The sequence below is a fragment of the Protomyctophum parallelum genome, assembly GCF_964188405.1.
Source record: "Protomyctophum parallelum genome assembly, chromosome: 7".
NCBI lineage: Eukaryota > Metazoa > Chordata > Actinopteri > Myctophiformes > Myctophidae > Protomyctophum > Protomyctophum parallelum.
This window is the reverse complement of record NC_139705.1, coordinates 26,936,769-26,959,133: the sequence shown is the minus strand read 5'-3', so window position 1 is coordinate 26,959,133 and position 22,365 is coordinate 26,936,769. Positions and strand designations below refer to the sequence as shown.

The 22,365-nt window shown below is 43.5% G+C and overlaps 1 protein-coding gene and 1 long non-coding RNA gene across 2 annotated transcripts in view; one reads left to right on the top strand and one right to left on the bottom strand.

Moving 5' to 3' along the window:
* sema3b (sema domain, immunoglobulin domain (Ig), short basic domain, secreted, (semaphorin) 3B) overlaps positions 1-15,346 on the top strand; it is a 140,946-nt gene extending 125,600 nt beyond the window's left edge. The window contains exons 10-17 of the mRNA XM_083770170.1: positions 2,674-2,760; positions 6,748-7,089; positions 7,467-7,558; positions 7,676-7,717; positions 7,994-8,151; positions 9,480-9,535; positions 12,069-12,208; positions 12,610-15,346. Of these exons, the coding sequence (XP_083626296.1) occupies positions 2,674-2,760; positions 6,748-7,089; positions 7,467-7,558; positions 7,676-7,717; positions 7,994-8,151; positions 9,480-9,535; positions 12,069-12,208; positions 12,610-13,137 (1,445 nt within the window). The 3' untranslated portion in view covers positions 13,138-15,346. The remainder of the gene's footprint in view (positions 1-2,673; positions 2,761-6,747; positions 7,090-7,466; positions 7,559-7,675; positions 7,718-7,993; positions 8,152-9,479; positions 9,536-12,068; positions 12,209-12,609) is intronic.
* A 159-nt stretch (positions 15,347-15,505) lies between these two features.
* On the bottom strand, positions 15,506-18,175 carry LOC310862322. The gene is made up of 2 exons (XR_014569554.1): positions 16,166-18,175; positions 15,506-16,030 (listed from the first exon to the last, which is right to left on the bottom strand). It is a non-coding gene; the product is annotated as an uncharacterized lncRNA (long non-coding RNA).
* Positions 18,176-22,365: the final 4,190 nt, after the last annotated feature.

The following is a 22,365-nucleotide window of genomic DNA, read 5'->3' as shown; positions in this document are numbered from 1 at the left end:
TTTCAGAGTGCAGCTAAGAAATATATTCAGAACTCTCTGAAAGCCTTCCTGATGGGGCAGCAGTGATACTGGACAGTTCCTCTGTGTCGAAAGTAACACACTGACTGAATAATGCACCTTCTAAAGCACTCCGGATAAGGCCGCCATTAGCCTGGGCAGCATTTCTTGATGATCCGGTCGGGAGTGGATGATATCACTATACGTCATGTTGTAGTATTGTTTTGTAGTCATCAATCTTTCCGGAACTTCCTTTTCCCTCAAACCGATTTTTCTCAATAAAAGCTGCAGGCTAATGTCCGATATCATCCGCTCCAGACCGGTTCACACGGCAATTTTGTAAAACAGACCAGGCTTAATTTCCTCCGAGGTGGAAAGCCTGGTGACGCGAGGTTAGGCCGCCATAGAAATGCAGAACGGGGTGCATACTTATTTTAGACATGGGTTAAGCTTTGGTTTACTGTAGGTGTGCTGCCCCATGGGAGGTTAGGTTTAGGGTGAGGGTTTGAGATAGGTTGTAGATGTAGGACTAATGACTGGTCTAACCAATGACTAGTCTAAACCAAAAACTGTCTAAACTAAGTACTGCACCCATGCAGAACATATTTAGCATTTACCTGAATCTCCTTGCTGTACACAAGGCTGTGATGCAATGATTCTATGGTACTGTATATGTAGTCTGGACCCATTCCACTCAGAATAAGTTGATTGTCCTGAAAGTATATATCTGGTGAAGTCGACTTCATGTAGACCACTGGTTCCCAAACAGTGGGTCGGGACTCGGGACCCATGTGTGGGTCGGGACTCGGGACCCATGTGTGGGTCGGGACTCGGGACCCATGTGTGGGTCGCAGACACATTTTTGTGGGTCCCTTTATTTTTTTGTTTCCTACATTTTGTTTTTAATTATTATTATTATTATTATTTCAATAACATTTACAAAAAACATTCCCACATTTTCCCTCAGATTTGTCACGAATTACAAACAAATGTAATGATTTTTTCCAGTAATTTCATGAAGAAATCAAAGACATTCCATGAATTAGAAAACAAATGTTTAAGAACGTGTGCTTGTAGATCTCCTATTTTCACCAGTTTGGGTAAAACGTCTAATTTCTATTTTGGCTCTTGAGCTGAAACGTTTTGGAACCAGTGTTCTAGACTGCTGAGGCTTTAAAGGAGAATTCCATGCTAGAATGCTTTCTTATCTTTCTTACCTTTCTTTGTAGTTGTTACGTCCCCATCAAAGAGGTCCAGGTGGTTTTTTGTGCAAAAACTCCTTATTGGCTATTTTCCCTACCATAAGCCCTCAATGAATTGCATTGCATTGAATGGGAATTGAATGGGGCTATGGGGTGTTATGCTAATTCGCTTATTTCCATCGAAAGAAGTAGTAAAGTGTGCCGCTTGGGATAATATTTACATTATGAAGAGAGGATATATACAAAGAAATTATAATTTTGAGCGATGGAAATAAGTGAATTAGCACAACACCCCATAGCCCCATTCAATTCCCATTCAATTCAATGCAATTAATTTAGGGCCATGGTAGGGGAAATAGCCAATAAGGAGCTTTTGCACAAAATAACACCTGGACCTCTTTGGTGGGGACGTAACGACTACAAAGAAAGGTAAGAAAGCCTTTTAGTATGGAATTCTCCTTTAACAAGTTTTTAACAAAGTCTCCAAAGAGGATTGGTGTGGCTATCTCTGCATGTAGGCTGTAATCTCATCCGTCTAAAGCTTAACTAAATGCAACAATTGGTCCAAATTCTGACCCCACCGACGTAGTCTATAATCTGCCCACAGGGTTCCCTGTGGTTAAACTTAACAAAGCCCAAAGGAAAAGGAATAGGAAATAATGAGTCTGATCCGCACCTTAGGGTACATCTGTCTACAAATAAGTTCAGCTTTGATCTCAAGACACAGCAGAACTAAATGTTAAACTGAACCCTCAACCCAAACACATTTTCAAAATATTCCATAGATGTGTTTATTTTTATGTGTTAACTGTAAGACGCTCAGTGGTTTTTGGTGGGTCTTGCACCTGACCAATGAAACAATATGTGTAGCCTATAAGGAGCACACTTGGGCAGTTTTTTTTGCCAGGGTGCGATTAAATAGAGACAACGTTTCGATGTAACTATAACATCTTCGTCTGGTCATATGACGAAATAAAGGCTTTAAGTGTCTGCTCCAGTGTCTTCCTTTTGTCCTCATCCCAGTCCTGTTCCTGAGAGGCACCGGACCAGCTTAAAATATGCTTGAGGTGCGGTGGAACCCCCTTGTGCGTAATATGTCTGTTTGTCCTGAACCAATGTAACTATGTTTGTAATGAAAGAAAATCGAGTTAAACTCAGTTCCTGGACTGAATAGGCTTCCGACCTCCTGCTCGAGGCTACAATGATTTCTGTCCTCCAAATTCCCCGCTGTGACCTGCACTTATCAGCAAAGTGAAAATGTCATGTTGGACATGGCCACAGGGCTAAGTTTATCTTTCTCTTGACCTCTGACTTCTCCACTGTCACCTCTGACCTGTGTGTGTGTGTGTGTGTGTGTGTGTGTGTGTGTGTGTGTGTGTGTGTGTGTGTGTGTGTGTGTGTGTGTGTGTGTGTGTGTGTGTGTGTGTGTGTGTGTGTGTGTGTGTGTGTGTGTGTGTGTGTGTGTGTGCATCAGGCGATGTATTCCTTCTGCAGACGAGGGACAGGAAGAACCCTCTGGTCTACACTGTCTTCTCTACTTCCAGGTCAGAGTTCACTCACTGTGGGTGTGTCTGTGAGAGCGTCTGAGGGAAATGGATTGAATTAATGGCCATGCATGCCCCCCCCCCCCCCCCCCTACAAAAAGAGAAGAACAGTTGCAACACCTTTTTGAGTGGTGCAACCAGCTATGTGTGTGGCTGAGTCCGTCCATGGGTCCCTGGATGTGTCCGAGCACGAAAATAACGTTTGGTTGGTTTTCACCACCAAGTGATGGTGACCCCCACACGGTAACTGGACCGTTTCCGAAACGGGGGGGCTCGCTGGAACCGGGGCCAACACCCTGGGCTCGTTCCTGACTGTGGGTCTGAAACTTGGGCCCCCCGGGGACCCACACACAGAGTTGCACCACTCACTTCACACGGGTGTGATTTTTTTCTTTTGGAAGGGGGTTGTATTGTACAGTATGTATCAAACTGTGTATGTTAGTCATTTTGGTGAGAGAGAAATAACAAAGATTAAGATTAAGACACATTGGAGCACATTATTTTCCTTTTTTATGATTGTGAGAGAGGGGAGATGAAGCGTGTGAGAGAGATGATAGTGACAGAGATGGTTGACCACTGAAACCCTATACTTGGCTCTGTACTTTTACATTTTTGCTCAACATATGTCTTCGCCGAAAACAGCCAAACTACAAGTTCACAATGTGTCGCAAATTATGCAAGCTTGTAGATCTGCTGTTCTCTGTGAAAGTGTTCCCCACAACACTGCTGGGGTTTGAGTGCTTGAGCATGTGCTTTGTGAGAGAAATGAGAGAGAGAGAGAGAGAGAGAGAGTGATAGGAAGAGAGAGAGAATGTTTGTTTTTCCGTGGTACCGATCTCCTGACTCTGGCTGTGTCTCTCCTGCTATTTTTGAATGCTTTTAATGCTTGTAAAAGAGCATTTCTTATATACGTAATTGGTCCTCACTGATGGTACCATTTCTGTCTACTCACTCAATAATGCAACAGCAATGGCTTTTTCATTATGCTAACTTTTGAGGAGAAAGGCTGTAGTTTCTATCCAGTTCACCAAGATTCAAGGGGCCTGATTCACAACGCTGTTTACGTTCATACAGTATTTTGAGCGTACGGACATTTACGACCATTCCCATGGTGGCCCAGGATTTTTATTGTCCCACAGACATACATGTACAAGTACATGCATTGTGAAAAACATATGTTGTTGGTGTTTCTGTTCCACAATACACATAAATAAAACACAGCAACAGCAATGAGACACAGAGGGCAAGTACACCCTCTGGACATGTCGCCAGTATGTCGCAGGGACTTACCCCCAATCCAACCCTTGATGCTGAGTGTCAAGCAGGGAGGCACTGGGTCCCATTTTAGAGTCTTTGGTACGACCCGGCCAGGGATTGAACCCCGACCTCCCAATCTCAGGGCGGACACTCTAACCACAAGGCCACTGAGCTGGTAAGTGCTCGACTAGCAGACCTCTTAACATTGAAACCTTTCTGAGCTACTGTATGCATATAGACGGTTTGAGCCCCCTGTATGCTAACCCTCCTCTGCCTGAAACCTTCCAATCCCTCAATCCTCTCAATGGTTGGTCATTAGCGTTCTTACTGTACATGCAGCTAAGAACCAGAAGGGTTTCTCACACAGCTTTTTACAGCTATTAGCTGCAGCCGTAGCACAACCATCTCCATTGTGTGACTACCGAACCTGCATTTGACCCACAGTAAACCCTCCCACTTTTCTCACATCACCTCACTGGACTGTTTCTCACACCATATCACCTCACTGGACTGTTTCTCACACCATATCACCTCACTGGACTGTTTCTCACACCATATCACCTCACTGGACTGTTTCTCACACCATATCACCTCACTGGACTGCGGAACTTAAGAGAATTATTTGAAGAACGCATTGAACCAAAGCGGAATTATTACACATTTTTGAGTGGTGCTAACGGCTCCAACATTTGACCGTGTGTGTTTGTGGGTGTCTATATCGACCTTATTTATGGTAGATACACATTAATCTGCCATTGACTTTGAATGGGAAAGTGCATTTCCCATTCAGGTCAATGGTAACCACACTTTCTTGTTATTTATTTTTCCGCCCCCTGTGATGTCATGCAGGTCAATACATCATCATCATCAGACATCATCATCAAAGGCACCGGTCACTTCCTACTGGGGTGTGATTTGTGAGGGGTGCTAGAAAATCTAGAAATCTAGAAAATGTCATCATAATTGCAGACAAACATTGACAACGCTACTCGTCATGTGGCCAATATAAATTCAGTGGGCGCCCCTCACTTCACACAAGTATGATTTATTGTTTTACAGGAAAATAAATATACAATATAAATACATGTATATTAAAAAGCTGTGCCTGTATGAATCGGCAAACCTCAATGTAATGCAAGTAGTGTACAAGTATACACTGTATTATACTGACGTTTGTTTTTGTCGACTGTCCAACTTTCTCTCATAATATAATCACGTCACTGCACAGTAAAATAAACAAAGGAAAATTACAAAAATACTTGCAAAACAAAAATGTAAATAGAAGATGGCACCCTAGGGCTGGAATTTTGATGGCAAATCCTGTGACGCATCACGCTATAATCAGCTCACTGTGGCCCGCCTTCTGCACACACACACACACACACGCACGCACGCATGCACACGCACGCACACACACACACACACACACACACACACACACACACACACACACACACACACACACACACACACACACACACACACACACACACACAGCCAAACCCCAGCAATCCCCACAGTTAATTTTACTCTGCAGAAGTGGACCCAAATGGACCCTTAAGATGTAAGACAATAGACCCTTACAGGTCTACTAAAACTGCTACAAATAAAACTACAGGTCCGTCTGGGTTCATTTCTGCACTTAAATGAACACTGGATATTTTACTGTGTGGTCAGTGGTTCGGCACACTTTAGTGTGTCTGTGTGTGTGCGTGTGAGTGTGCGGCTGTGCGTGCGTGCGTGCACACACGCACACACACATTTAGTCTCCACACCAACTGTTAATTGCTGCCAGCTGGTGTGATATTGAATACAGTCATTAATACTGTAGTGTACAGTATAATAGGGTTGCTGCTGGGATTATTTGAGTACTTTGACGTACCAAGCGGCAGTCTAAATCTTATTAGATATAAGAAATATGCACTGCACACGTTCCATTATTCTTTTGTAGAGCTTAATTTCCAATTAAAATGACATTGTTTAACATGAGCACACAGGGATATTTGAACAAGGGTGTGATTGTATAATAATGTCTTTTCCAGATGCCTGCTTTTGACATCTGACTCCACTTATAATTTCCAATTAAAAGCACTTAAGCTTTATAAAACATGCAGACTCACGGTGTGTCATGATGCAACGTGTTGTGAAATGCAGATCGTAAGAACGTTAAGTTGTTGCTTTCACAATACGTCACAATTAAGGATGACTGTGTCCTCATGCTTAATTGGAAGACTGTTCTCAGTTGAGGTGCTTTCTGAACATTGGATAAACAAGGTTACACATCAATGCTTAAAGGGCCACATCACCACTTTTCAAGATATTTTCATATAATTGGTCCTCACTAATGTTCATGATAAAATACCACAATATTTGTGTGTCTCATAGGAGGGCTGTGGGCAGTTCAGAAACTGTCCACTAGTGTGGACGCATTGCATTGTTAGGCAGAATTTGTTTTTAAACAAGATTTAAAAATATATATATTTAGATCTTTAGTATCATGGCTATGGCTTCTAGTATCATATTGCAACTTTTCAGGAATAGAAAGTCTGCAGTTTCTATTAGCTTGGATTCCCTATCGATGATGTCACTGGTGGACGTGTGTCTGAACTGCCCACAGCCCTCCCAAAACAAAAGAAACAAAAAACAACTAATGCAATCATTAAAAAAATGCATTGCCGATTTAAAGCCACACTATGCAAGATTCCTACGCCAATGATCAGGATATCAGGATCAGCCAATGGCCACAGATCCTCTCTCTCTCTCTCTCTGCCACGTGGTGCAGCCAATGTGCACAAGGTGTGTAAAGTGCAGTCAGTTTAGGCCAATGAAATCAAAGTCCCTTCCTTCCTTCCTTCCTTCCTCCATTCAGTGCCCCAGCAAGACGTTCGGCAGCTTTGAGTCCACCAAGGGCTTCCCCGACGATGTGATCCAGTTCGCCCGGCACCACCCCCTGATGTTCAACCCTGTGTACCCTCTGAACCGCCGGCCCATCTTCCTCAGAACCAACGTGGAGTACAGCTTCACTCAGATCGCCGTGGACCGCGTGGGAGCCGCAGACGGACAGTACGACGTCATGTTCATTGGAACGGGTGAGTTTGGCAACGTTTTGTGTTTAAAAACCCTGTTCAGGACGAGAACCGGAACCCCCTTTTGGTGTTTTAAGCATTGTGGTTATACTTTAGCTATTGAAAAGTAGCAGATCTACAAGCTCGTAGCGATGCACCGAGTGCCGCGCTAAGAGCTTGTAGATTTGCTATTTTTGAAAAATCGTGAAAATGTGGCATAATCGGTGTGTGTGTGTGTGTGTGTGTGTGTGTGTGTGTGTGTGTGTGTGTGTGTGTGTGTGTGTGTGTGTGTGTGTGTGTGTGTGTGTGTGTGTGTGTGTGTGTGTGTGTGTGTGTGTGTGTGCCCTTGACATATGCGTATACTGGGATACTGTATGTGTAATGTATAACTTTTTCTGCAGACAAAGGAACAGTACTTAAGGTGATCGGTGTCCCCAAGGAGAGCTGGAACAACATGGAGGAGCTACTACTGGAGGAACTGGAGGTCTTCAAGGTGAGATAGAAGAGAGCTAGAACACAATTATATTATATTAGTGTATAATATACAATTGGAATTATAATACTGTATGTTCTAACTATGTGTTATGTATCCATGTCTTCTGTTATTTAGGATGCATCATCTATCAGTGACATGCAGATCTCTTCAAAACGGGTAAGACATGCACGCACGCACATGGACACACACGGACACACACGTACACACACACACACACACACACACACACACACACACACACACACACACACACACACACACACACACAAACACACACACACCGACTGTGTGCATAGAGCATACATATACCACCAAGTCAAGGTCATGATCCAAAATGTCACCTCACCTGCATGGCAAAAGCATTGCATAGTTGCATACACTTTGATATTGGACAACCTCATATCCCTCTCCCTCCTCCCTTGTCGTCCACAGCAACAGCTGTACGTGGCCTCAGACACAGGCATAGCCCAGGTTCCCCTGCATCGCTGCAGTGTCTACGGGAAGGCCTGCGCCGAGTGCTGCCTGGCCAGAGATCCATACTGCGCCTGGGACGGCACCTCCTGCACACGCTACCTGCCCAACACCAAGAGGTACATTACACACGCTACCTGCCCAACACCAGGAGGTACATTACACACGCTACCTGCCCAACACCAGGAGGTACATTACACACGCTACCTGCCCAACACCAAGCGGTACATTACGGGGTATAGCATGCGGGCACGGTGGCGCAGTCTGTAGTGCTGTCGCCTCACAGCTAGAAGGTGAGGAGAGTAGAGGACATGCACAGTCAACTCCTCAGTGGTGTACCAGTAGAGGACATGCACAGTCAACTCCTCAGTGGTGTACCAGTAGAGGACATGCACAGTCAACTCCTCAGTGGTGTACCAGTAGAGGACATGCACAGTCAACTCCTCAGTGGTGTAGTAGAGGAGAGTAGAGGACATGCAAAGTCAACTCCTCAGTGGTGTACCAGTAGAGGACATGCACAGTCAACTCATCAGTGGTGTAGTAGAGGAGAGTAGAGGACATGCACAGTCAACTCCTCAGTGGTGTACCAGTAGAGGACATGCACAGTCAACTCATCAGTGGTGTACCAGTAGAGGACATGCACAGTCAACTCCTCAGTGGTGTAGTAGAGGAGAGTAGAGGACATGCACAGTCAACTCATCAGTGGTGTACCAGTAGAGGACATGCACAGTCAGCTCATCAGTGGTGTAGTAGAGGAGAGTAGAGGACATGCACAGTCAACTCCTCAGTGGTGTACCAGTAGAGGACATGCACAGTCAGCTCATCAGTGGTGTAGTAGAGGAGAGTAGAGGACATGCACAGTCAACTCCTCAGTGGTGTACCAGTAGAGGACATGCACAGTCAACTCCTCAGTGGTGTACCAGTAGAGGACATGCACAGTCAACTCCTCAGTGGTGTACCAGTAGAGGACATGCACAGTCAACTCCTCAGTGGTGTAGTAGAGGACATGCACAGTCAACTCCTCAGTGGTGTACCATGTAGAGGACATGCACAGTCAACTCCTCAGTGGTGTACCATGTAGAGGACATGCACAGTCAACTCCTCAGTGGTGTACCAAAGACCAAATGGACCGGCTCGTTTGGTTAGATTGTACAAATGAACATTGAAGATTTGACTGTGTGTAAAAAAAGATATTCCACATGACTGTCAAAAAGAATAGAATAGAGAAAAGACATGCGCATGGCATCAAACCAAAGCCAAAACAACACGCCAGTGACCGTTACCGCAAGCGATTATTCATAACTTGACGGTAATAACAGAGTAGATTTACTGAAGCCTTTTTTTGTGCAAATACCATACAATACATAAATGGAGCATCCATTGCTGTGTAATAAAACACTTCCCTCGTTAAGCATTGTTGAAGTATTGTTTAAACATTGTTTTATAGGCGTTTCCGTCGCCAGGATGTGAGGAATGGAGACCCCAATACGCTGTGTTCTGGAGGTGAGACTCAGTGTGTATGTGTCAAGTATCTCTATACAATACGCTGTGTTCTGTAGGTGAGACTCAGTGTGCTGCATCTCTTGTACTGCCATTATGGACGGATGGATGGATGGATTTTATTTTGTCATTGAACACTCTTACACACATTAATCTGTTGGCATCACTCCAATGCAGTACAAAAGCAAACATAATGTGTTAGTAGTAGCACCCAATCTGTTGTTCATAACCCACTATCACTGAAAGGCTCTGACTGAACTCACATGAGTACTGCTTGTGATTCTCTGAACTTTTGAATAGCTGCAATGCTGCTAATCATTGTAAACATCTTCCTTTATGCGTAGAACATCCTCATTTTCTTTCATGGACATGTCACCACAGTGCAGGTACATAGGTCAGGAAACATAGGCCTTCTACAATGACTACATCTGTACATAATGCAACACCTTACAATGGAAAGCCATTATGTTCTCATTCTAGAGTTCACTTTTGTTCTTTTTTTAAGCAATCCCTCACTCCCACACTTACTTACTCTTAGTAGCATTGAGTGCTTCAGTGTCTGATATGTTGCTGACCACTGAGCCACTGCCAAAAAGCTCTCAACCTTTCACCTCTGGTGATCCCTCATCTCAGCCCACAATACCAGCATTCTGTTTCCATCTGTCACTCTGCCACATAACTGAATCAAGCTAATCACTTGGACAGAGTGAATGAACCGGCTGCTAACACAATTACATCACGTGACAAGTGCGACACAGCTAGTGTACAGTAAGAACAAATAAGAGGGTCAACGTGATTGTCTGCTTTTCAGTCACCTCATATTGTATTTTATTTCCAAACTATATGCTTCTGTTCTGAAGATCAACAACATTATCATCTATTTATTTATAAATGCACAGAATATCTGTGCATGCCTGTGTGTCTTCCGTGTTTCCATTGCATATCTCAACTTCTACAACATGCTGTGTGTATTGCCGAGGACCCGAGGGAGTGATATGGGAAGTCGTTCGGATTGTCCGGAAATGTATCTACAATTTGCAGAGACGTGTGTGTGTCTGTCTGACTGTCATAACTCGGAAACCGTTGTTTGTGCCGAGTGGAATTACCATTTATTCAGTCAGACACTTTTGGCAAGATAAACCATTTATTGCAATGATATTGCATTCAATTTGGCGGTGTGACATCTGCTCCTGTACAGATTATCTGTGCAAGGCATGACACAGAATCTGAGATCACTAACATCCCTGAGCCTAGTTTACAACATAAAATTGAACCCTCAAGGGTATACAATCCACAGAAAGTAACCCATACAGATAACATACGGACTTAAAAAAGTGTTTGGTCACTGACTACAGAACAGTGCTCTGACGTATGCTGAGCATGTGTAATATGGTGTTCTACTTGACTGAACCATTAGTTTTGAGGGCGTACTGTATGTCTTAACTTGTTAATAAATGAAGTTGGAGGAAATAATTGGCTATTTTTGTCAAAGAGATGTCATAAAGGGAAAACATAGGGTCATAGTCGTTAATAACATTCATCAGCAAACACTTGACTCATTTATGTCATCTCCTTACGGCAAGTGTGATGACATAATTACTTGGAATGATGGAGACAATGAGGGCCCCTGTTTGGTGTTAGACACACTCACATGCTGGCCAAATAATACATCACACACACACACACACACACACACACGCACACGCACACACACAAACTACTGAGGACGTCGATTGCAGGGCTCTTGAATAAGACCTCCTTGACGGGAAGCTGAGATTGAACATTCCCGTCAATACCCTCATCAATCAATACTGAGCTTGAGAAAGACTTGCTTGTGAGAGCGATAAAGGAAGGTTTGCATGAAAAAAGGGTCTTTGTTTCAAAGGACATCAAAGCCACAATTTAAATGTAATCCTTAATGTGCTTTTTCGCAGAGCTTATCGGATTCAAAAAGGCTTGTCCCCCGGTTAGATTCCAGCTGTGTCGCGTGTCCTTCCCCCGGCCCTCTCTCTGCCCTCAGTCTTCCTGTCTCTCCTCTACTCTCCTATCTAAAGAAAGCAAAAGCAATATTACCTTCTGTTGTTGAGTGGTGCAACCACTCCCTTACGGAGCTATGTGTGTGGGTGGCTGGGTGGCTGCGTTCTGAGCACGAAAACGGCATGGTTGTTTTTCACCACCTGTGCGCAACCTAACACACCCACAAACACACGCACATATTAACTGTATATATGGTGATTTCGGGTGTGCCAGTACAGTACAGTCACGGTACAGTAGAGGGACCCCCACACGGTAACTCTGTCATTTCTCAACCGTTTCGGACGCGGGGCGGCTCACTGGAATCGGGCCGGCACCCTGGGTGCGTTCCCCCCCGGGGACCCCCACACGGAGTTGCACCACTCACTTCATACGGGTGTGATTTTCTTATTCTATTTCCCATGATCTGATCTGGTCCCATCCTACACTACTGTCACAGTCTGGCTTCATGCTGTGCTGTTGTTGAAGCCCTAACTGTGTTTGTGTATGCTGCCCTCTGCAGACCACCACAAGCATCGCGTGATAGAGAGGCGGCTGTATGGCGTGGAGGGGAGCAGCACCTTCCTGGAGTGCATCCCCAAGTCACTGCAGGCCAGAGTCACCTGGACCTTCCAGAAGCATCCGCAGAACCCCAGGGAAGAGGTGAGGCCCGACGGAGAGACACGTGTGGTGGAGATTATGGTGTATGTGTATTTGTGGGAACAAAAAAATGGTCAGAAAGATTTCGACTTAATGATTTGGCCTATATATTATTATATTTTACAAGATAAAATTAGTCTTGGCGATTTTCCGATTGAAAAATCGTAAAAATGTGGCAAATTTTTGAATATAATTATATTCTTTGAGTGAACGTGAAATTTTGCTTCTGGGGGGGTCCCTGGAACAACATATTTTCAGATGAGGGTCCACGGCCAATAATTCTGGGGGTTCTTGATATGAAATAGTTTGAGAATCACTGATACAGGTCATGATTTAGAAGACATTTTTAGAATCGTTTTCAGGTCTAAATGGGTTAATTTGATCTCTTTCCCCTTGTTTCCCAGGTGCGTCTAGATGACCGGGTCCTTCACACTGACAGAGGCCTCCTGATTCGCAGAGTCCTGAAGAGAGACATCGGCGTCTACCAATGCCACGCCATGGAACACGGCTTCACCCAGACCCTGCTGGGCATCACCCTGGAAGTAGTCCCCTCCACGTCCACCTCCATCTCCAACCTGCCCTCTGACGCCCCTGTCCGATTGGACCCCCGCGGCGGCGGAGGCGGACCCCCCCCTGCGACCAATCAGAAGCTTTGGTACCGGGACTTCATGCAGCTGGTGGACCACCCCAACTTGAGCACCGTCGACCAGATATGCGAGCAGGTTTGGGCGCGCAAGAGTGCAGCGGAGCAGTCGGAAAAGGGCTCGTCGGCGACGCCAGTGAAACAAGTCCCGTCCCCGGGGGGACCCGCGGCCCGGCCTGCCGCCAACAACAAGAAGTGGAAACATCTTCAGGATATTCGGAAGGGTCGGAACCGCCGAACCCACGACGGGAAACCCAATCCACGGGCTCCACGCAGTGCAGGGGAGTAACGACAGGGAGAGGGAGGGGGGGGGGGGGGGGAGCAAAGTGACTGATTCCGAGAGAAAGAAAGGTGAAATGTAGATGGCAGGAAAGGCGGAAAATGATAGAGATTGAAAGTGACCAAGAACTTCTGGAGGTGTTGAAACACGCACGCACGCACGCACGCACGCACAGATACCTGACACAAGCACATTCTTAAACACAGTTACACTGAAAATACATACAGACACACATGTGTCATAACACCTCAGCACCTCCTCTGTTGTGCATATTTATCTACGGATGCCCCCCCACTAAGTCCAGCCTCTGACGCCCTGCACACAACATGATCACCATCACCCCCCCCGTCACCCGCCACCCCTAAACCCTTGTACCAGCAGCTAACTCCTGCATGTGATTCTGCACGAGCCCTTTACTCAGATCCAGTAGCATACAGTAGTTGAGTGTATAATATGCAGGTTTATGGGAGGCTGACCCACCTCTTCCACCTGTCATTCCCATTTGCACTGACAATATGGTTGATGGGGACATGCCTTCTCCGTCTAACACCCAGGAATCGAACCCAGGTCTCCCGCGTGGAAAGCCAACATCTTAAGCCAAAGGGATAATCCCTATGACTTGGGGGAGATATTAGAGAAACCTGATCCAGGTCACAGCACCATTGTAACACCTGGGAATCGAACCCGGGTCTCCCACGTGGAAAGCCAACATATTAACCACTTAGCCAAACCGATATCCCTAATGACCTGGGGGAGATATTAGACTTTGGAGGCCATCAGGCTGAGGTTGTGAGCTGCATCGGTCCAAGAACCACTACAGAAGTATTGCAGTGAATAGTGGGCAAGCAAGCACAAATCCACCTTTTCAACAGTACAGCATCCTCTTAAATTACGTGTAGAAAACAAACTCGGCATACTACCACTGGCGCAAATTTGGAAGTGTGGGCGACGTCACAATATGGCCACCTCCACAACAACCACTACATGCAAATGCATGAGCCCTGGACAAAGACTGCCCTGAAATCTGTATGGATGAACTCTCCGGGTGATTGGGCCCAGTAGAAGGCTGGAGAATGGACTCAAGTTTGTGTAGAGGTGGTGAAAATGTTCTCTCTCTCTCAACTGGAATATACTGGAAAATGAGGGCCTCTGACTGGAATAATGGAAGTGAATTATGTACAGGTTGTACACATACATTTTGTGAGAAAGAAATGGGTGGACTTCGCACAAATTGCAACAGAAAATCGAAATGTTTACTGATGAACATACATTGTAACATGTTAACTGCAAATTAAAACTTAAATACAATATAATATTTTGAGATAATATACCTGGAATATGAAATGATTTGAATATGAAAAGATCATTACAAATTATTGAAAACTCCTAATCCACTGAGTAATTTTAACTCACCATAAGGGTTAAAAAATAAAGTTTCTGGTTGATTGGAGACAGTACTAAACCCTTTGTGTGGATATCACACGACAAGAAAAGATATTCGTTTATACTGTAACTGGGGCGGCAACGAGAAATTGTGCCGTTACAAATTTCAGTATTTTTCAATACTTCCACTACCTCCTATACAGGCCAAAAGGTCCTTTGTTGAGCGGAGTCCCTCAGGAGTCCCTCAGGGCTCTATATTAGTTACTTTATCTTTACCGGACAAGGACATAGCCGATCTGCAAGCTTACACCTTAGGTGTTAGCTTGTGGATCTAAGCTTGTAGATCTGCTATACATGTCTGCGAAGGTCTTTTGACGTCGCATGCTGAGAGAACTGAGAAAGTCACTGCAACAAAGATGAAGGCAATAAGAAAACAGGTTCCGTTATATATTACTGTATATAGGCCTATACGTATATGTATCCATATACACATATGGATACACAACATGGCTATCTATCTTGGGTATTCATTGTACACATGCACCATTGCAATAGCCCTTTTTTAAACTGCAAAATGGAATGGAAATGGAATGGAAAAGTTGGTCTTTTCAATACTTCCACTACCTCCTTGGATTTATTAAGACTCTGGAATATTTGAAAGAGTTTCTATTGCAATTTGAGTGGGGTCATGTCCTATAATGTCACTTTGAATGATGCCTGGTACTGTGAGGCATGTCCAGGCATGTTACTAACAAGGTTACAATAATACTGTCATGGTAGGTGAGCGAGCTAATCGGTCAACATCACTACGGCTTGAAAAAGGTTATGGGACTCTGTTGGTAGCACACTTTGGATATGTTAAGGCACGACTATGATCCCCACAGTATATCAAAATGTTCTCAAGCTGAAAAAGAAACATGCTGCCTTAAACAGAAAACTGGAAGAAATATTTCCTCATGCCTTTGGGTGAAGTTCTTTTTTTTAAATATATATATATATATATATATATATATATGTATGTGTAGATGTATACATAGATTAGAAGACAACTTCAATTCCATTCACACTCAATTTCAGTGCTTCTAGAAAAGGATAAGACGATGCTGTTTTGGTTTGAATCCTGGACTCTATAAATGGAATCAGAAGCCTGGTACAGTATATTCTTGTGTACAACTGGGAACAAATGCATTTCCTTTTCCAAACGGGAGACGAGTGGGTGTAAATATGGTGACTTTGAGTGTGAAGAAGAGAGAAGAGTGTGTTTTAGGGGCAGAGACAAAACCGTACAGAAATTGTTAGTGGACTCTGAAACTATGACAACCCATGATTTATGGGCTTCAGCATATTAGCATGATATTTATGAGTGAGATTATGATTTATTGTTTTTTTATTATTATTATTATTATTATAAATGGTTCTTTGTCTTGCTCTTTTACACTGTTATTGCATAATGTTGTTTGTAATGTACAGTATGGATAAATGCAAATGCTAGATTGAGACAAATCTCTCACACAGTACACTCACACACACACACACACGCACGCACGCACGCACGCACGCACGCACACGCACACACACACACACACACACACACACACACACACACACACACACACACACACACACACACACACACACACACACACACACACACACACACACACACACACACACACACACACACACTCTCACGGCAGCCGGTGCACCTAAACTTTTCCTCCTATGCTACATGCTCTGTTATTATCACTGTTTGCAAATTATCTTTGATCATTTCCAGAATCACTATTCACAGCTTTCATTGATTATAGAATTACATTCATTTATTACAGTTGAACCATACAGTCCTTTGCTGCTTAACATCATCAATTCTCCTCCTATTGGACCGTACGGACCGTAGGGTGTTCCTATTTGCTGTCTGTAGTCCTACAGTCCTCTCAGTGTGTGACTGTGTGTGTGTTTTACATGTAAACTATAATGATTTCTACCCTGATGGGGCAGTACAGAAAAACCCATTTGTTGGTCTTATGTGGTAAACAGTGTCCCCTTGTGTCAATTGTGTGTATAGGCCTGATTCCAGAGCCAATTTGTGGTACGATGACATGTAACTTTTGTCTAATCTGTCCGTGAGGGAGAAGATTAATTGCTTTGTAAGATAGAACACACTTTTATCTTTTACATTCATGCGTTTCATGAATATCATATCCCTTTTATTATGACTGGTATATGGGCCTTATTTGTACTGCTAACTGGAGTTGGTGTATTTGACCGTGTGTTAAAGATTGGTAAAACAGTAGTAGTAGTAGTAGTAGTAGTAGTAGTAGACCAGTAGTAGTAGTGTTGGTTTTAAATGATATGCAAAATTTATAAAAATAAATATTATTTTTTGACAGAAGTGAAATGTTGACCTGAAAGTCATCACGTTTATGATACTGTATGTTGATGCAGGCAGTACAACGTAGGCCCATGTGTGGATTTGAGATGTATCATGGAATCTTTGACATTATTTATGTACCTGATCTAGAACGATATAACAAACTCTTTGAACAGAACAGGCCAAAAGGTCCTTTGTTGAGCGGAGGTGTTAGGTGTTAGCTTGTGGATCGATCTAAGCTTGTAGATCTGCTATAGGCCTACATGTCTGCGAAGGTCTTTTGACGTCGCATGCTGAGAGAACAGAGAAAGTCACTGCAACAAAGATGAACGCAATAAGAAAACAGGTTCCGTTATATATTACTGTATATAGGCCTATACGTATATGTATCCATATACACATATGGATACACAACATGGCTATCTATCTTGGGTAATCATTGTACACATGCACCATTGCAATAGCCCTTTTTTAAACTGCAAAATGGAGGGTTTTCTGTTCTTCTTGTTCGTTTGTTTTGGGGGAGTGTTATGCTTACAGGTCTCCATTAAAAATGCCCTTTTGAGATTGTGTGACCAATATTTGTGGCTTTGACACCAGAGATGGAGGGAACAAATGAAAGAGAGATGGAAAGAAAGCACAATGTTGAATATTATTATGTCTGTGTATTTATGTCTGAAGATAAGCTGGTACGTAGTGGTGGATGTTTACTTTGTTTTCTTATCAATGTAGATTTGTCATCTGTACCCTTCTCCCATTCTGCTGAACAAGGTAAAAATGTTCTGTTTTTATTATTATAACCAAAGGGGTCAAAACTTCCTCAATCCAGTGTCCAATAATTTAGTCATCATTGTTGTTCACACTGCCCCCCAGTGGAAACTTGCTATGTGACGCACCCCTGTAGGCCTATGTATGAATGATACACAGTAAACATCCTCAGTGTCAATTAATTAACTGGGTGTACAAATGACAGAATAATTTGGTTTCATTTGCACACAGTTAAATTAATACGCAGCATTTACTGTGTAGCTCACAAAAGTTTATGTTTGTGTGAAAGACAGACAGACAGAGCATGCATGTACAGTAGTAATAGTACGTACTGTATTATGGTACTGTACCCTGCTGGGGGGGGGGGGGGGGAAGACAGCAGAAACCAGCCTGAATATGATGGTTGCTGTTTTTTTCAGCAGAGTATGTATAGTATGCGTGCGTGCATGCGTGTGTGTGTGTGTGTGTGTGTGTGTGTGTGTGTGTGTGTGTGTGTGTGTGTGTGTGTGTGTGTGTGTGTGTGTGTGTGTGTGTGTGTGTGTGTGTGTGTGTGTGTGTGTGTGTGTGTGTGTGTGTGTGTGCGCGCGTGTGTGTGCGTGCATGCGCGTGTGCGTGTGTGTGTCACAGTGTGTGTGTGTGTGTGTGTGTGCGCTTCAGGGGATAGGAGAGTTGTGTATACTGGTTGAAGTGCCTGTGTTTAGGGCAGTCTGTCACCATTCAGAGGTTGAAGGGGCAGACATGAACAACATGGCACGCTGTAAAAAATGCTCCCAGAGGTGTTTGTGAGTTTGTCACATTGTTTTTGGTTAACACAATAAAATAAATACCCAGTTACTTCAATGCGTGGTTATCTGTTTTGTTATGTTAGACATACAGTGATGCAGTGATGATTGATGATGACAGATGTACAGCATAGTCTACTGAGATTATTATTTTTTTAAACCAGGAAAGCATCCTTTACATTTTAGCTTTAAGTATTTGTTTACTCATTTTAATGACCTGTATTTTTTCACAAAATTTGAATACACGTAGTCTGATACACCAATATGTTGGAATGTATACAGTCGCACAGATATTTTTTGATCGATTTTGGACAATTGGATATAAGTGTTCCTTTTATTTTTTATTTTGTAATTAAAATAAAAACCCTAACCCTAACCTCCGACGGGGCAGCAAACCTAAACCTAACCTTAACCCTCTCCCAACCCTTAACGCACCCCTCACCAACCTTAATCCGGTAGTTTTAACGCAGGGGTGCCTAACCAATGACTAGTCTAAACTAAGTATGCACCCCGCTTTCGTGGCAAAGCGCAGTAATTGAATGAGTCTGTTTTCATGGTCAATTATGTATTTATTTTCCTCATATTTTTGGTTTCTAGTCAAAACAAAACAGCAGAAACCAGCTTGAATACCAGCTTGAATATGATGGTTGTTGTTTTTTTCAGCAGAGTATGTATAGTATGTGTGTATAGGTGTATAGCTTGCAGCAAGCTATACACCTATACACACATACTATACGAGTATGAACATAGCAGATCTACAAGCTCGTAGTGCGGCACCGCGCTATGAGCTTGTATATCTTCTATTTTTCAATAGCTAAAGTATAACATGATCCTTAAAACACCAGAAGGGGTTCCCGCCCAGAATGGGTTAACCATACAACAAGTCCCTGTGCCCCTTTGCCACACAGGGACTGGTGTGTGTGTGTGCGCACACACACACACCAGTGTTGATAAAAACAAATGATTAAAACTTTTTTCATAGAGAGTGAATGGACTCTGAATGGAATGGAATGGAAGCACCTTAAGGAATACAAATCTAGTAAAGATTACTAGAAGTGAATGCCCTAGACACAAACCTCCTCCATTAGCAAAACCATATGGGGCGCATATATAAAAGAGAGGACCACGCGAGCCGTGGACCCCTTCATCACGTTGACGACCCTCTCCAGCTTGGCCGGGTCGTTCTTCTGCTGCTCGAAGGGCAGAACCTCCACGTAGGCCAGGCAGGCCAGGCCGGACCGGGTCAGCTCCGACTGGAAGGACAGGGCCAGCTGATGACCTCGTTGTCCACAAACAGCAGGCCCACCCAGGTCCACCCGAGACGCCTCAGAATGTGGAGCACAGCTCTCACCTGGTGTGGATAAGGAGTGGAGAATGAAGTCAACAGAATGTGTATTTATAACCCAAACATATCAGTCGTTCTCAATATTTCATGTCAAGGACTCTAAAGATTATTTGTAATTGGCCGCCGACCCCCATCTGAAAATAATGATGTTGTCCCAGGAACCTCCCCGAAGCAAAGATTTGAGTTAAAAACGTTCACTCTGAAATAATATTTATTCAAAGATTTGAGGCACATTTTCACGATTTTTCAAAAATAGCAGACCTACAAGCTCGTAGCGTGGCACCGAGTGCTGCGCTACGAGCTTGTAAAATCTCAGCAAGGCAGATGGCTTCTTGGTTAGAGTGGGTGACAATATTATCACACAAAAAGATGAAATTACCTACCTAGGTTCCATCCTGGAGGCTAATCTTTCCGGTGATAAAATGGCCACCAACGTAATCAAAAAAGTCAACCAAAGAACAAGATTCCTTTACAGGATCTCCTCACTGGTCAACAAAAACACCTTGAAGACCTTAACAGGAGCCCTCGTACAAGGTTTCTTTGACTATGCATGCACCTCTTGGTACCACAGCACCTCAAAGGCCCTTAAAACAAGGCTCCAGGCCTGCCAAAACAAACTCCTACTTGGCCTCACCCCCCAAAACCACCTCACCCCTGCCCACTTTGACAGGCTGGAATGGGTCTGGTCCACAAGATTCGATACACCACCAAGATACCCATGTACCTGTCTAATTACTTCCTTAATGTTAACGAAGTCCACACCCACAACACCAGAGGAAGTGCAACGAACCATGTAGGCCTACAACCCAGATTCGGCACAAACAAGGGACTAAATTATTTTCGCTCCTATGCCACAAAAATGTGGAAGTCATTAAGACATGTGAATCCCTTGACTCCTTCAAAACCGCTCTCAAAGGGCACCTACGGACGGCTGCAATTCGAAACTGGCCCCGTGAAATCTGAACCCCCCCCCCCCTTTTCCCCTCACTGTATATGTTTCTTTTCCCTTTTTACCTCCTTTATGATGAATTCCTGTTCTCTTTTTGTTTTACTATAAGTGTCTATTTGTACGTCTCTAAATGTTTTGATGAATTGAACATGGTGGACCCTCTTGTAAACAAGTGTATAATGCTTTATGGTGTCGTCCACTCACAGTTAACAGTCTTTGTATTGAGTTGTGCTTGAAATGTACTGTAATTCTGCAAACTGTTAATACATATTTCAATCAATCAATCATTTATTTGGCTTTTGAGCCACGGACCACCATTTGATAACATTTAGCCTCTCAGACCCAAAACTAAAGAATATTGTGTTGTCGTTGGATAAGATTCCATGCTTTTGGCAAATGTTTATCAAAATAACAATCCTTCTACATTCTCTAATTGTGTAGACTGAAAAATGAAGTAATGCAGATTAGATGTTTAACAGTAATGTGACTCTTGAGAGCGTAACATGGTTTCATTGTACGCTCTCAAGAGTTAAAAATCTATAAGGCTCCATTTGGTTACCAACTCTCCATCATTTAGCTGCATGGGGACCACCTGGAACCCCCTCAAGGACCACTGGGGGTCCCCGGACCACCTGGGGACCACCTGGAACCCCCTCAAGGACCCCTAGCTGGTTGAAATCCACTGCTCTATGACAATAAGCAATATAGAGCTATTTATGTAACGTGAAATCACTTCAAGTAGTTAATGCTACCAGTGGCCAGCAGAGGGCAGTGCAGTCCTGTTGTATAGACTATAGAGGCCATAGACTGTAGATGAACCAATCACTCTGACCAGTGGCGTCAACTCCGGGGGTGCACAGGAGCAGAAGAACCCACTGGCAAAATAATAACACAACACAACGGCTCTTTTAAGAGCTAATAGCAGCCAGCCGCAGCGCAAATATGCGTGGCTGCACCCACTGCCGTTATAGGAACCTTCCGCCACTGACTCTGACCAATGACGGACGGACTTTCATGTGACGTAGAAGGTTTAAATAGGGACACGGAAATGGGCACAGAGCATGTTTGGGGGCGGGCTGAGCTGCGGCAAGGTATGTTTGTTTGTTTGATAAAACACACGGTTTTATCCACCTTTAAACACGGCTATCGTTTAAACATTGGTGGTTTTATAGTACTGTTTGTTTATTGTGGCAGAAAATGGACAACAATGTGTTGAATGTTTGTTATTGAGAAGGAAGGAAACAAACAAACAAACAAAGTGTTCCAAACAGACAGAGGTGGAAAGTAAATGATTACATTTTAATACTGACCTATAGTGTGGAAAATATACTCGATTATTTGGAAACTTTGAACTACTAGCTACTTATAGATTTGGATTATTATTTCAAAACATACTAGCCTACATTTGGTTTACAGCCATACATTTGACCATGGCTGATCTACAAGCACATAATCGTGCACAATACAATGCTACACATTGTGACCTTTTAGATCTGCCATTTTCGTTTTTAAGCATTTCAAATGGGACATTCTGCATAATCATTTTGATGCCAATACCTCTACTTTTACTCAAGTTGTATAATTAATATAATATAATTTTGAAGATCCCCTCCCTTTTTTTTTCCTTTTTTCTGTACAT